The sequence below is a fragment of the Nicotiana tabacum genome, chromosome 8 (assembly GCF_000715075.1).
Source record: "Nicotiana tabacum cultivar K326 chromosome 8, ASM71507v2, whole genome shotgun sequence".
In the NCBI taxonomy this organism is placed as follows: domain Eukaryota; kingdom Viridiplantae; phylum Streptophyta; class Magnoliopsida; order Solanales; family Solanaceae; genus Nicotiana; species Nicotiana tabacum.
This window is the reverse complement of record NC_134087.1, coordinates 154,141,657-154,157,381: the sequence shown is the minus strand read 5'-3', so window position 1 is coordinate 154,157,381 and position 15,725 is coordinate 154,141,657. Positions and strand designations below refer to the sequence as shown.

The following is a 15,725-nucleotide window of genomic DNA, read 5'->3' as shown; positions in this document are numbered from 1 at the left end:
TGTTCGTCAACGGGAAATTGTCCTTTGGACTCGCCTTATTGAGATCCCGATAATCAACACACACCCTAGTCTTGCCATCTTTTTTCGGCACAGGCACCACATTGGCTAACTAGGTGGGATACCGGGTGACCCGAATGACTTTGGCATCGAACTGCTTGGTGACCTCTTCTTTGATCTTTACACTCATATCCATTTTGAACTGTCTTAGCTTCTGTTTGACAGGAGGGAATGCCGGGTCAGTGGGCAACTTTGAACCACTAAATCAGTGCTTAGACACGGCATGTCGTCATAGGACCATGCAAAAATACCTTTGTATTCGAACAGTGCTTTAATTATCTCCTACCTGAGTTGAGGTTCCAGATGGACACTTATTTTAGTTTCACGGACATTATCTTGGTCCCTGATAACGCCAAACTATGCCTTATACAAAGACACACACGGACGTAGCAAATATAATCTGAGTAATTCTGCCCATAGTCGAACCACAGGGAATTAACCTATCAATTACTTTTGACGGATTTACTAAATTTACAGAATCAATTTCCCCAAACTTTGTAATTCACAATTGATAATATTTCTAACAACTAATGTCTGAAAATAATTAACAACTGAAAATTAACTATGCTTGATGTGTAACCAGTTTGAAACAAGGTCTAAGGTATTGGTTTCCCCCGTTGGTGAATTCCTTGGTTGTATGTTTCTTATAGCGATGCCTTAGTTGTCTCTATCAATTAAGAACTCTCCAGTTATCATAAATCTCTCTCAAGCAATTATGATAATTTACTAGACGCACTTTCTCAAGCTACGCTAGCTAGATTCTCATTACTGTTCTTTTAGATTGCACCCGAGGTATCGTTATCTCTAATCCAACCTCTAAACCCTCGGTTATGACTCTCGTCTATACTCTGGGAGTGATGTTGTTCAAACAACTACCTAAATATGCACTCTCTCTCAAGAAGATACATAATAAATAGGAACAGATAATTGAGGGCCCTTTCAACTAACCACAATTAAAACGTAGATGAACAAATAGAGATTAACAACCAATTCAAACTATATTAATGTAACAACCAATTTATTCCCAACGAGTTTCACCAAAACCTTAGATTAAAGTATTTAGCTACTCATGACAACGTACGAATAAACTACGAAAATATTCATAATCGAAATTTTGCAAGAAAAATAGAAGAGAATAAGAATTATGATGTTTTGGATGATCTCTCACACTTGTTCTTCTTGCCAAAATAATCTCAAAATCAGCCCCCCCTTTTCTTGGGCGAGTTTCCTACATCTTATAAGGGTTTTACAGAAGCTTTCCCGAATTGGAACTTTGGCCCCTTAAATTTCTGGACTGTACATACACCGCTGCGGCGATGACCGCGGAGGACACTGCCTCCAACCGCGGTCCGGACCGCGGTGGCAACCGCGGTGAGTAGCTGGGCTCTTTGCTCCACTTTCCTTCTCTCTTTTTCTGCTCTTTTGTGTTCGGGTACTCCTGGAGTGGATGTTTCCTTCAAGTTATTGCCTCCAAACACTTCATGTTGCTTCCTCACATCTTACATTCCCTGCGAAACCAAATAGCATTAATTAAAGCATTTTATTGGCAACTTACATAATAAAACAACAACAAAGCATGGGCAATTATGGTGTAAATAGCAACTATATAGCCTATTATCAGTCCCCTAGATTAACTGCTTCTGTATCATTCAAATTAGGTTTGGGCTTTTCCTCGAAATGACTTTGTTCCTTACTAATTTCTTTATAGGCCTCATCATCATCAAATTCCAGCTCGTCATCACACTCAATTTCTTGTATTATTATTTCAGAGTTAGATTGGCTTTTAAAACAGGGCCGAAGATTCCTCATGCATGTCATGTCATTGATATCAGCATAAAAAGAACTGTACAAAAGAAGAAAACAAAAACAAGATTAGAAGAAATGAAGGGTAAGGAACAATTGCATTTCATTGAATTTAAAGATAACAGGGTTTTAACACATCCAACTGGACGGAACATAATATCTAAATTACATACCCTGGAATAATCTATACAACTAAAAGAAAATCAAAACCCACTACCAAGACTCCCTCCGGGTAGGAAGAGGAGTGGCTTCCCAGCTGTTGACTTTTGCACGTGGTCCCACAAATTGCACATCTGCCTTGCTGGACCCTTCCCCACCCTCAACCATGTTAACCTCGGCGAATAACCTTTCGAACCCCTTTTCTAAGTCTCCATCAGCACCAATCAATGATCCGGGAACCTTTGACAACAATTGCTTTCTGATACCCGGCCTAACGAATGATCTGGACAGACGCGGGATTGGCCTTGGCAATGCCCATGCTTTCTGTTTCATTTTGCAGGCTCGTCTCACATCTGCAACTGTAGGCTTGAACCCCAGACCAAAAGTATCCAGATTCTTTGGAAGAGAAACTGGTTGCACAATACCTTGCAGAGATGCACCCAAACCCCTGCCCGGTACAAAACCATTTTTCAACATTTCAACAGCTACTATGACTGATGCCGCAACCATCTTTAGAGTTGGAACGCACTTCCCTTCTGGAACTTTCTCTACCGATACTGTGTCGAAAACCTGATAAACCCATGGCCCCTTGTCATCTTCAACCTCTATGAGCGGAACAATGGCATCATGGGGCACACACAAATTATCCTCGCCATATTACGACAATTTCCTGTCGATCCCATTCAAACTTGACAATTTGATGCAGAGTAAACGGGACCGCTTTGGCAGCATGAATCCAAGGTCGTCCCAACAGTATATTATAGGAGACAGCCACATCGAGCAACTGGAATTCCATAGTAAATTCAACTAGCCCTATTGTGAGCTCAAGCACTATGTCCCCGACTGAATCTTTCCCTCCACCGTCGAATCCCCGAACGCAAATACTCTTCTTGTGAATTCTTTCATCCTCCACTTTCAGCTTGTTCAATGTGGAGAAAGGACAAATGTTCGCGCTAGATCCATTGTCGACCAGTACCCGAGTAACCACGGAATCTTCGCATTTCACCGTCAGATAGAGTGCTCTATTGTGCTCGGTACCCTCCACGGGCAACTCATCATCAGAAAAAGTGACTCTGTTTACCTCAAATATCTTGTTAGCTATCTTTTCCTAGTGGTTTACTGAGATCTTGTTAGGAACGCGAGCCTCGTTCAGGATCTTCATCAAAGCCCGACGTTGTTCGTCTGAGTGGATCAATAATGACAAGAGCGAGATCTGAGCTGGTGTCTTCCTTAACTGCTCCATAATGGAATAGTCTTTCACTTTCATATTTCTCAAAAATTCTTCTGCTTCTTCCTCAGTCACCGCTTTCTTCACCAACACTGGATTATCTTTTGAGGTCTTAGCTTTTCTCAACTCTTCGGGGGCAAAGCATCTCCCTGATCGAGTCAAACCATGAGTCTCACACACTTCTTCTTTAACCTCTTTCCTTTTGTAAGTCACGGTCACCCATTCATAATTCCATGGGACTGCCTTGCTGTTGACTATCGGTAATTGAGTTACCGGTTTGATAATGATAGGATCTGTGGGGCCGCCCTTCACAATTACCACATGCTTGTTCGTCACTCCTGGCACAATCACTTTTGCTCTTTCATGTTTTCCTGCAACGTCACTTGAGGACCCCTTCTTGACCTCCACAGATGGTTCATTATTTGCCTTGTTCGATTTGACCACAGACTTCTCACTTGTCGACTTTTTAAATGACCTGGATTCACTAGCCCGAATCATCATGATGGTTTGCGAAGGCTTCTTAGGCTCCCCTCCCTTATGCACTATCTCAATCATATTTGTTTCATGATGGGCTGGAAAGGGATTCTGATTGATATTGGGCGCTTCCGGAGCTTGGACCTCAATCCGATTGATGTCAATGAGTTCTTGAATGACTGTTTTCAATTTTCAGCATTTCTCTATGTCATGTCCCTGGGCCCCTGAACAATACTCACAACTCACCGAGCGTTCAAGATTTCTGGGAAGGGGATTCGGCAATTTAGCCTCGATCGGATTCAACATACCCAACTGTCTCAGTCTGTGGAATAGACTAGCATATGATTCTCCCAATGGAGTGAAAGTCTTTTACTTTTGCAACCTCTCATTCTTAAAGGCTTGGTTGGGTCGAAAACCCATTCCAGAAGGTTTTCTGTAGGCTTTTGGGGGTGGATAGTTATTTTGTGGATCTTGGTATGGGTTTTGTGGAGCTGGCGCACGCCATTGCGGGTGAACAGGAGGTTGGGTATAGCTTTGTGCGTGATGGACAAAAAAATGGGGATCTGGCAGTGGGTAATAGTGTTGTGGTGGGTTATATGGAGTGTGGGGGTAAGTTTGGGGATAGGGTCGCAGCTGGTTGTAGTAACAGGGAAGGTTCCTGGATCCAACCCAAGTTCCCGACTCAATTGTCACAACATCCTCCTCCTTCTTCTTCCCGAGCACACCCCCAGTACCGTTTTGAATGGCCTGAGTGGTCGCTTTGATTGCTGAATAACTCATGATCTTGTTGGACTTGAGTCCCTCCTCAACCATGCCTCCCATTTTTACGACTTCATTAAAGGACTTACCCACTGCTGACACCAAGTGACCGAAATAAGTGGGTTCCAAAACCTGCAAGAAATAATCAACCATCTTGCTTTCTTTCATCGGAGGGTCAACCCTCACTGCTTGCTCTCTCCAACAGAATCCATATTCCCTGAAGCTCTCACCGTGCTTCTTCTCAAGCTTTGTCAACGACAGACGGTCTGGGATAATTTCGAGGTTGTACTGAAAATGGCAGGCAAAGGCTTGGGCCAAATCGTCCCATGTGTACCACCTGTTGTGATCTTGTCTGGTATACCATTCTAAGGCCGATTCACTTAAACTTTGGCTGAAATATGCCATCAACAATTCATCTCTTCCACCTGCTCCTCTCATTTTGCTACAAAATCCTCTTAAGTGTGCTACTGGGTCACCATGCCCATCGTAAAGATCAAACTTGGGCATTTTGAATCCCGCTGGCAGCTGAACATCTGGGAATAGACATAAATCCTTATAGACCACACTTACTTGACCTCCCAACCCCCTCATATCTCGAAATGACTGTTCTAAGCTTTTGACCTTTCTGATCATCTCTTCTTGCTTGGGAATTTTGGGTGGTTTCTAGGTCTCTGCCGGGAGATCAAGATGAGGGGTGTAAGGATATGGTTCTGGAACTTTGAAGGTGGGTTTAGGGGGATAATACTGGTTGTCGTGAGTTTGGAACAGGGGTTCACTAGAAGATCGGTGTAATGTAGCAGGTGAAGGTGCCACAAAAACAGGTGTAATTGGTGGGGGAGGGTATGGGACTTGTTTGGGTGGTGGAGCTTGAGAAGTATGGGAAGTGGCGCCATGACATTGTTGGTAGAAGGGAAAGGCTGGAGATGAGTTCACAGTGGGAGGCTCTAGAGGTTGGGCTGGTGGTGGGATATAAGCAGGGTTGGCGGGATAAACCGGTGGTGGATGCCCCTTGGCCCAGGCTTGGTACATTTCAGCTATCTGTTGCTTTAGCTTATATATTTCTTCCCTCATCGCATTAACGTCCATTTCTTCCACTTCTTTCGATGGGTCTACAATACTTGTTTTCGATTCCTGGTTGGCCATATTCAGCCTGTCTTTTGATCGAGTGTTGTATGAGTGAGTTGCCAGAATGCCAATCAACTAACCACCTGCCTGGGCTCAATACATCAAATAACAATCATTATTAGCGATTAGGTTTTAACAAATTGGTAACCGCACATTGGGCATGAAAGCACCTAAACAGTTAACCGTCTCTACTATGTATCTGATCGGTTGCATGCGTCATCCCGGCCTTTTAACTGCAATCTTCCCCCTTTTCTTTCTTTTCGTTTCCCTCCTTTCACTTTTGCCTCTGTTCTCTCTTTGTTTTTATTCTCTCTTGATTTTCTAATTTTTTCTCTTTTCTTTTTTGTTTTTCCGCTCTTTTCTTTTCTTTACTCTCTTGTTTTTCCTCTTATTTTATTTATCTCTCTTTTATTTGGCTACGGTCAAATCTTATGGAGATTGCCTACGTATCATGACCCCGCATGAATCAGACCAAGCGTAGTTCTTAGAGATCATAGAACATTTTGGAATTTTCAAATTTTCCATAATAAGACTTGGAAATAAAGTTAAACAAAATTAACAGACTCTGATGACAAACGAAAAACAGACTCAAAAAAAACAAACAACCCACATAAAAATAAATACAGACTCTAAGACAAACTGGCAGACTTTAACGGAAAGAAAATACAAACTCATGGAATCACGAATACATCAATGCCTCAATCGCCCCCGGACCCGTGGGGCATCATTCGGCCTTGCTGTGGGCCGACTCACTAAATCCCCTTGAAGGTGGTGGAGATCTTCCATTACCCGGCGAACAAAAATCATCACAGTAGCGAAGAACATAGATCTAGTCATATCCTCACAGCTACCGCACTTCATTGCGATATAGTTGGCGACCCTTTTGACTTGCTCTCTTATGACGCCCTGCTCTTGCAACAAACGCCCAATTTGTTCGGTTCTGGCTTCCAAAGTTCGTTCGGCTACCTGGTTCTGCTCTTGGAGATGTTGCAAGGTTCTTTCTAGCCGTGCCATTAAGGCGTAACAATGTTCTCTTTCAGCCTTAAAAGTTTTGGCTTGTTTAGCCATTCCACCCTCAAGGTTGCCAATTGCCTTTTCCCAACATGTGACCCCTTTTTCATATCTTTCTTTCATCTGTTGAACGAAAGCTGCACGCCCTTCGACGCTTTTAGCCAACCTCGCCCGTGCTTTTGCTAGTTCAGACTCAGTTTTCTGCAGGTCATCTTCCTAGTCACGTACCTTTTGAGTAAGGTTATAAATGAGCCTATCATCTTTCCTGCTTCGGCCTGGGTTCTCGACTTCCATTTTCAACTGTCGAACCTGAGCTCGGAGGGCTTCATTCTCTCGCATCAATCTTCTCCTTTCACCTTCGGCCTCTTGTGCCTGCAAATCATTGTTGAAGGTGACATTTCTCAACTCTTCTCGTAGACCATGGATGATGGCCTTATATTCCTTTTCCTTCTCCCCCAAGCTAACCTCTCCTGAATTTTATCATCAAAGGCTTGAACATGAGGCCTTTTGGCGGGCCTTTCGGGCTCTGGCTCGTCGTTTACATAAAACATTTTCTCAAACCAAGCAGCATAATTCGGATCTACTTCCCCCTTGGCGATGTCTGTTACCTGAGTGCCATTTTTTAGATACCGGCAGCTATTCTAATCCTGCTGAACTACAGCCTCGGGAAATGCAGCTTCTGGATGTAACTCTATGACTTGGGTGCTTAGATCTTCATCTTCAGGCACAATCTTATACCTTCCCAATTGCCTCAAGACCCTCTGCGGTGCATATGGCTGGATACTCCTTACACCCATTAACCCTAGGTAACCTTTGGTAGCAGTCATATAGATGGCTTCTGTCCTCGGGAGCCATCCTATAGTCCACTCGACCTGACCTGCGTTAAGAACTTTCAAGTGAGAGACCCATACTTCAAACCCTTCTGGTGCGTTATAATCTTTTATCCTTTCCTCGTAACTAATGATGAAGTTATTCGGGCTCGAACCATAACTCATGAATCTGGGATGATGGCGAAGATGCTCGATCAACCACATTTGCAGAATGATGCTGCAACCTTCAAAGAATTGAGTCCCTGCTTTGCATAGAGCCAATGCTCGATAAATATCCGCCAGCACCAACGGGGCAAGTGGATGATCTTCCTTGGTAGTGAGGATTTGTGCAATTCTAGCCATACGAATATCCACTGTCCCTTTCTCATTTGGAAAAACCATGATCCCCAAGAATGCCACAATAAATGCGAACCGGCGATGAATTTGCCAAAGGCCCTTGTCTTGTTTGTTGCTTAGACCTTTTTCATGTGTTTCAAAACCAGCAGAGTGCCCAAACCTGAAGTATAAGAAATGGAAAGCACAACACCCGTTGCTCACACGTTCTTTATTCGTCTGTTTACTAATATTTAGGAGGTCAAAGAACTTGTGCACCGATGGAGCCCTTGGAAATATAAGTTGTTGCTTCCTCAAATCCTGTCCGAATTCAATGTACCCGGCTATCTCCTCCAAAGTAGGGGTGATCTCAAAATCCGAGAAATGAAAGACATTGTGGACAGGATCCCAGAAAGTTACCAAAGCTTTGATCAGATCTTCCCGTGGTTTGATCTCAAAGATGTCTATAAGAGCACCCAAGTACTTTTTCACCCATTTCTGACCATCTTCATCTAGATCACTCCACCACATACACAAGTGTAGCCGAGCTTGTTCCCTGACCACTTCTAACGGTTCCTGGATGGTATTCATTTGTTCCCAGTGAAATATTAAGGTTAGGGTTGACTCGAGTTGACCCTTTTGTAAACAGTTTTTGAAGAAGAAAAAGAAAGGGAAGAGAAAAGAAGAAAAGAACCATAATTTCTTCCCCTATATGCCAACTTTAGCCAAGTGACTATTTTTGCAAATGCGGCCCCTTCCCAATTTCACGCGAATTTTGAGGCCGGGGGGAATTATTTTATGACCCTTCACAAACTTGTCCATTATTTTACGAAAATAGCCTTTTGACAACTGAAGAATACTCTGAGGCATCTCGGCAAGAACGGTTTAAGACATTGCCGAAGCTGGATCGGCTTATTTTGACCAAAAATCAAGATTGCATTCACTCGACCACCGACTCTCTTTTCTTGTTTTTCTTTCTCTTTTTTTCAAAAATAAGGCCGAACCTTATGTAGGTTGCCTACGTATCCCACATCCGATGAGAATCAGACCTGCGTTGTTCCGTCAGTTTTGACACATTTGAAAGAACACAGAGTTTGACTCTTTTTGAAAAATTTTTGGGCAAAGTTTCTGGACGTTTTTTAAATACCGGGATTTTAGAACCGGGCTTTATTTCCTTCACTATATCACTTTTGGTTTTCCTTTTTGCTTTATTTTCCCTAGCTGGTCAGCATGCAAGCCAAAACAAATATATGTTCACATAGCACGTAGAATGCATCAGGATGGTCTGTTATTTCGGGCACACCTGTCCTAGACGGACCCAACCCCTGTGTTGAGTCCCCTAAGTCAATGCACATGATGCAAACAAACGTTCCTACTAGGGATCCGGTATGAGGCTGTGTTTTCTAGGTTTAAATCCTGGGTTTTGGTCTAGACTTGGGGTACCCGAGCGGACAACTGTGGCCGAGGAGGGGGCGACGTACCGGGAGCACTGAAGTCTACCTGGTCTTTTCGCTTGCCCAGCCTCGTTCTATTTGGTATAATTTCTACATAAACAAAAAGCGGGCTACGGGAACGTATGCACCATTTCCATAAGACTCAGATGGGTGGCGTAAGAAGACAGTTATATACAATTCAAATAATATTAAAGCGGTAAACAGATAACATTTAGCACAAAAGATTCACAGAATACAGTAATATTAACAATAAATAAAGCCAAACAAAATCATACTAACAAGCTCGAATTCTTGAACCCTGAACCAGAGATTCTGGGTTCGATCCCCAGCAGAGTTACCAGAGCTGTCACACCTCCTTTTTACCTGCACCCCGTAAAAGGCATAAATATAAGGGAGTTTTCCAATTAAAGGACAATCGAAACGGGATTTGTTTATTTAAAGATTCATAGTCGCCACTTGGGATAATTTATGGTGTCCCAAGTCATCAGTTTAAAATCCCGAATCGAGGAAAGGATTGACTCTGTATTACAGTCTGCGAACTAGAACTCCGAGTAAGGAATTCTGTTAACCCGGGAGAAGGTGTTAGGCATATTCCCGAGTTCAGTGGTTCTAGCACGGTCGCTTTGATCATACTTGACTTATTAAAATTACTGATTTTAGATCCCATGTGCATTTACCTTTTACCGCTTTTTAATTAAGAAAATTATCTTGAAACGGGTCACGCGTACGTGTACCTATTTGTTTGGCGCGTAAAAAAATCATGTCATGCGAACGTGTCCACAATTAATAATGATTTATTATTATTAAAAATAGAAAATTGTGGCCAAAGTTGCGCGTGCCTAAAGCGAACTACGAACATTTGTCATTTGTATGATTAAATGGTAGACGACACACCTCAGACTATATGAGCTAATTTAATTAATAACCTACGAAAATCCATTTTATTATTAAGAAGGTTTGTTCGAAGTTGCGCGAACGCATACTCTGAATTAGTTTTAGAATTGTAATCATGTCACGCGAACGTGTACACAATCACAATTGTATTTTAAACGGCCCTAAAGGCTTTATACGAATATTCACGAATTATTTAGTATCTTGCAAATCCGATTTATCAAATATCAAACCCATTATTAAGAGGCCCAATTACTGAAACGGACGGTTGAACAAATTCCTATCAATACTTCAGTAATTAAAACCAAAAATACTGTGCCAATGTAAGAACCCATATTCAATTTTTCAGGGCTCATTATTGTTCAATGGCACAAATCTGACAATCTAATACCCGTCTAAAATGATCGAATAACCAAGAGGAGGAACTACTACTATGAATCTAATTTTCAAGAGAAAATCTTTGGTGCTATTCTTAAGTCACAATAACTGTTAATCATAAAACTACCTTACACATGAATAACCAGATGAACAGTATGCAAGCATGGAAACCAAATGTTATCATGAGCCAAGAACATTGTTTCATTCAAGCACCAAATCCATATCAACTGAACACTAAATACATAATCACACTTATTACCAGAATAGACTGCATATTAACTCCCTTTTAAATGCTAACATTCGGATATAATGGCAGATCTAAATCACTTAAAGCCATACAAGTCGAGGGTTCATTTAATACGACTGAATCTTCTCATACAAAAGTTCCGTAGTCCCAATATAGTTACAATTATATGAATCAATACAGTATCAAAATTCGTGACACTTCAAATGACCAAAGTACAACAATAACATGAAAAAGAATGCAAATGCAGTAATGCCAGGCTGATTGCCATGCTTTTAGCTTTTATTTCCATCTTCATTATAGTACTTACATCAAGTAAAACTTAAGAAAATGTACCTGAGAGCACAAATAAGAGAGGGGTAAGAAGATCAGCAAAGAGCAGTAACAAGAGCAAGGGTCAGCAGAAAAAACCAATCAACAGAACCAACCAGTAGCTCCAAAATCAAATTTCAAACCCAGAAATTGAAGTAAACGACCAAAAACTAGTTCAATCCAAACAATGGACCAGGAAAACTTCAACCAAGCTGATTTTAATTCATTTCTAAGGTCAGTATTTTCTAAAGTTTTTAGTCATCTGGAATTTTTAGGGATTTTTAGCTCTTCAAATCTTTCCTTGAAAGGCAAGAATGATACCTCTTATAGGCCTAGCCAATAGGGCAGCCCCCAGAACTACTTATTTACCTTTTACCCCCCTTTTAGTTCTTGTTTTAGGTTAAGGGTCCTTAATGTACAATCTAGAAATTCAGAATAGCCCCAACCCCAGCTTCCTAGAAGCTTCCTAGTTAGTTAGAATAAGATTCCTTACACCAATTCCCTAAATTACCCTTCAAGTTCCTTGTTTTTACTTTGAGAACCAAATGGGTCATTGACCCAATAGCTCAACAGACATGGGCTCAAATTCAAACCAAACAGAATTCCTTTAACATGAGGTCTTAGACTGACCTTAGAGCCCAAAGATGAAACCCAAACAAATTCAGAAAACTTAAAAACCAAACAAATCAACTAATTAACGATCACAAACAGGAGGGGAACTAATTAAGCTAACTAATTAAGCTCAGTGACCAAACCAAAAATTTTAACAGGACAGCTAATTAAGCTCAGTGACCAAACCAAAAATCTAGCAGGATAGTTAATAAATCAGAAAACAAATTAAAAAAGAGGAAAGACGAACGGGACTTACCAGCTAGACTTGAAATCAAAACTGAGGCACTGGTTCGACCCAACACAGTGGCAAACATTTGTTCTTGGTGAGGAACAAACGAGTGTCACTATTTTGTGTCAAAACCGACTTGAAACAACCAGAAAATTCATGAAAATGCTTGCATGCATGATTCCGACCTTAGGCTCTCATGGCTTGACTCTTCGATTTGATATTCGAGGAGTTCTAGAGATGTTTGAAGAAATCTGAGTGAGGATTTAGGATGAGGGAGAGAGGACGGTCCTAGGGTGTTAATTTGGGGTTGAACAAAGGTGGCGCCGCCACCGGAGAGAACAAGGGCGGCAGCTAGGGTTTCAGAGTTTTGAGGGATTCCAGTGGGATTCGAAAGGGGATGATGATGGATTCATGATGAGGAAGGGGAAGGGGAAGGGGAGCTCTGGTGTGAGTTTGGATCCGATTGGACGAATTAGGGTTTCGATCACCCTCTTCAATCCAAGATTCGAAGAGTTTTGGTGGGATTCGAGGGGAAAGGAGTGTGGATTCGGAATGAGGAGAAGGAGAGGGATCTAGCGTGTAAATCTGGTGGCCATCGGAGACCTACCGCCGTCGTGGGGCGATTTCCGGCGGCGGTGCATGGTGGGGTTGAGTTGGGGTCTTTGGGAGTGTTGGAGACGACGAGGGGGGGGGGGTTGAGTGGTTCGGACAATTAAATATCAGACGATCCCAGCTTCAGGACCATCCAATCAAGAAACCTCGACGGTCCTGATCTATTGCCCATGAAACAGTGTCGTTTTGATTTGAGTGGGGTAGACCGTGTATTGGAGGCGGATTTGGGCTTGGTTAGACGAGCATGGGGGAATTTTCGTTTGGGCTGGGGAAAACTGAATTGGTTTTAGCCCAAAATATGGTCCTCTCTAATCCCTTTTCCCTCTTTTCTTTTATTATTCCAAAATTCTTTTCCTTTTCCACAAATTAAAAATAACAACTACATTAATCAAATTATCTTACCAAATTCAGATAATTAACTCTAAATAATAACAACCACAATTAATTAAAACCAAATTTAAAGGAAACTACCAAAATTCAAAATTAAAATTTAAAAGTGTAAAAATAAGTTATTTTTTGTGATTTTTCCATTTCTTAAAATAACTAATTTGCTAATCAATCTAAAAATATAGAATTAAATCTTAAATGCAACATATTTTTTTGTATTTTTCATGAATTTAAACAAAATTAACATGCGCAGACAAATGCAAACAATTAACGAAAAATGCTACAAAAATCTACGAAATTGCAAATAATGGGAAAATTTATTTTTCTGAATTTGTGGGAGTAATTCATATAGGGAAAAAATTGCGTGCTCACAATAAGTTCGAATGAGCATCAGAAAGTGTTGATAAAGACCCCCAATGAAGCATATGTTCCAATTGAAACCACTGATGAGCAACTGGAAAGGATGGCAGAACGATTCTTTGAAGTCAACCGGATTTCATTTAGCAGAAATGACTTACCCCCGGAAGGGGCTGCCCATAACAAAGCTCTTCATTTGACAGTTAAATGTGAAGGGTACTACGTGAAAAGAGTCATGTTGTATGGCGGATCTAGGGTTGACATCTGCCCTCTCTCAACTTTGCAAAGAATGGAAATTAGGACTGAGAGAATTAGGCCTAACAATGTTTGTGTACGTGCTTTCGATGGTGTCAAGAGAGACACAATAGGGGAGATTGATTTGATCTTAACTATCGGTCCTGTGGATTTTAAAGTGACATTTCAGGTCTTGGACATGGACACCTCCTGCAATTTTCTCCTAGGAAGGCCTTGGATCCATGCGGCAGGGGCCGTACCTTCTACTATACACCAAATGGTTAAGTTTGAACACGAAGATCAGGAAATTGTGATCCATGGAGAAGACGAGCAATCAATTTACAGGGACCCGTAAGTCCCATGTCTCGAGGCTAAGGAAGGTAGCGAGCACATAGTCTATCAAGATTTTGAGATTGTGGTCGCAGATCAGTATGGGGAAGGAAGCCCGTGTCCTCAAACTTTTTTGTCAAATGCGTCAATCATGGTCACCACCGAAAATATCAAGCACGGATATAAGCCCGAGAAGGGGCTCGAGGTATCTTTGCAAGGCATTACGAAGCCCATCACCTTGACTGCCAGTGAAAATTTCTTTGGTGTCGGTTTCCAAGCTATAGAAGCCGACGTGAAATGGGCAAAAGAAGGTAAGAACGATGGGTGGGTTCTACCTCATCTAGTCCCGCATCTCGTCAGAACATTTGTTAAGTCAAAGTACATAGAAGAAGAAGAAGAAGAAGAAGAAGAAGAAGATGAGGCCTTCACGACCGAAGAAATTGAGGACATATGTGGAGCCATGAGGCAAATGTTGTATGAGGCTCACATGGTCCATCCGGGAGAAGGATCGAGCACTGCTGAGGTGAAATATATGGGGCCCGATGCCAAGCTTCAAAATTGGAAGGCTACTCTGTTCCCAGTCAGGCGAGAATCCCAATAGTTCAGTCTTGCCATCTTTTCTGCATTCTGAGTTATTCCAGGGTGTAACTCGAATGTTTCTTTTAGTTTATTGTCTTTAAAATTCCAATGTAAACCCTTAATCTTCGAATTTAATGAAATCAAATCAATATTTCATCGTCTATAAATCTCTTTCTTTATTCTTTCTGATTTTTGTTACTTTTTCTTATTTCTTCTTTTAGTTCTAATAATGCGGACTTAAATAACATAACATGCTTGCGGACTTCATGCCCAGATCCTAACACCCTATCTAATTGTGAAATAATGAATCAAGAACCAGAATATGATGAAGATGAGACTTTTAGGGAAATAAATCTAGAATTAGAGAAATTTGAGAATAAGCCTAAGCCAAACTAAAATGAAACTGAACTAGTTAATTTGGGTAGTTCAGAAGAGGTCCAGGAAACCATGATAAGCATTCACACTGATGAAAGAACTAGGGATGCATTAATCCAACTTTTGTTCGAATTCAAAGACATGTTTGCCTGGTCCCATGATGACATGCCAGGACTGAGTGTTGATTTAGTAGTACATAAATTGCCAACTTACCCCGATTATCCCCCTGCCCAACAAAACCAGAGAAAGTTTAAAACAGATATCAGTGCCAAGATTAAAGAAGAAGTCACCAAATAGTTGAAAGCGGGTGTCATCCGAGTGGTCCGATACACCACATGGTTGGCTAATGTGGTCCCAGTTCCAAAGAAAGATGGGAAAACCCGAGTGTGTGTTGACTATCGGGATCTGAACAAAGCAAGCCCAAAGGGCAACTTCCCTTTACCAAACATCCATATCCTTGTTGAAAACTATGCCAAACATGAGATACAGTCTTTTGTGGATTGTTATGCTGGGTATCATCAGGTCTTGATGGATGAGGACGATGCAAAAAAGATGGCTTTCACCACCCCTTGGGGTACTTACTGTTACAGGGTCATGCCTTATGGTTTGAAGAATGCCAGGGTAACCTGTATGAGAGCTATGACTGCCATCTTTCATGACATGATGCACCAAGAAATCGAGGTGTATGTGGACGATGTGACCATTAAATCAAGAACGCAGGACGACCATGTTCGGGATCTGAGAAAGTTCTTTGAGCATTTGCGTAAGTATGACTTGAAGTTAAATCTAGCTAAATATGCATTTGGAGTTTCGTCTGGGAAACTTTTGGGGTTTATAATTAGTTAGATGGGAATCGATCTAGATCCAACAAAGATAAAGTCTATTCGGGATTTGCCTCCTCCGAAAACCAAGAAAGGGGTTATGAGTCTGTTGGGAAGGTTGAATTACATCAGCAGATTCATTGCTCAGTTGA

At 41.5% G+C, this 15,725-nt stretch overlaps 1 protein-coding gene across 1 annotated transcript; it reads left to right on the top strand.

Annotated features, from left to right (window-relative positions):
- The first annotated feature begins 13,340 nt into the window (after nucleotides 1-13,340).
- Nucleotides 13,341-13,823, top strand: LOC142163360 (uncharacterized). The gene has a single exon (XM_075220635.1). The coding sequence runs from the start codon at nucleotides 13,341-13,343 to the stop codon at nucleotides 13,821-13,823; it is 483 nt and encodes a 160-aa protein (XP_075076736.1).
- Nucleotides 13,824-15,725: the final 1,902 nt, after the last annotated feature.

What these genes read in the sequence shown, in the direction of transcription:
- LOC142163360 (XM_075220635.1), top strand. Translation starts at nt 13,341, where the DNA reads ATGGCAGAACGATTCTTTGAAGTCAACCGGATTTCATTTAGCAGAAAT.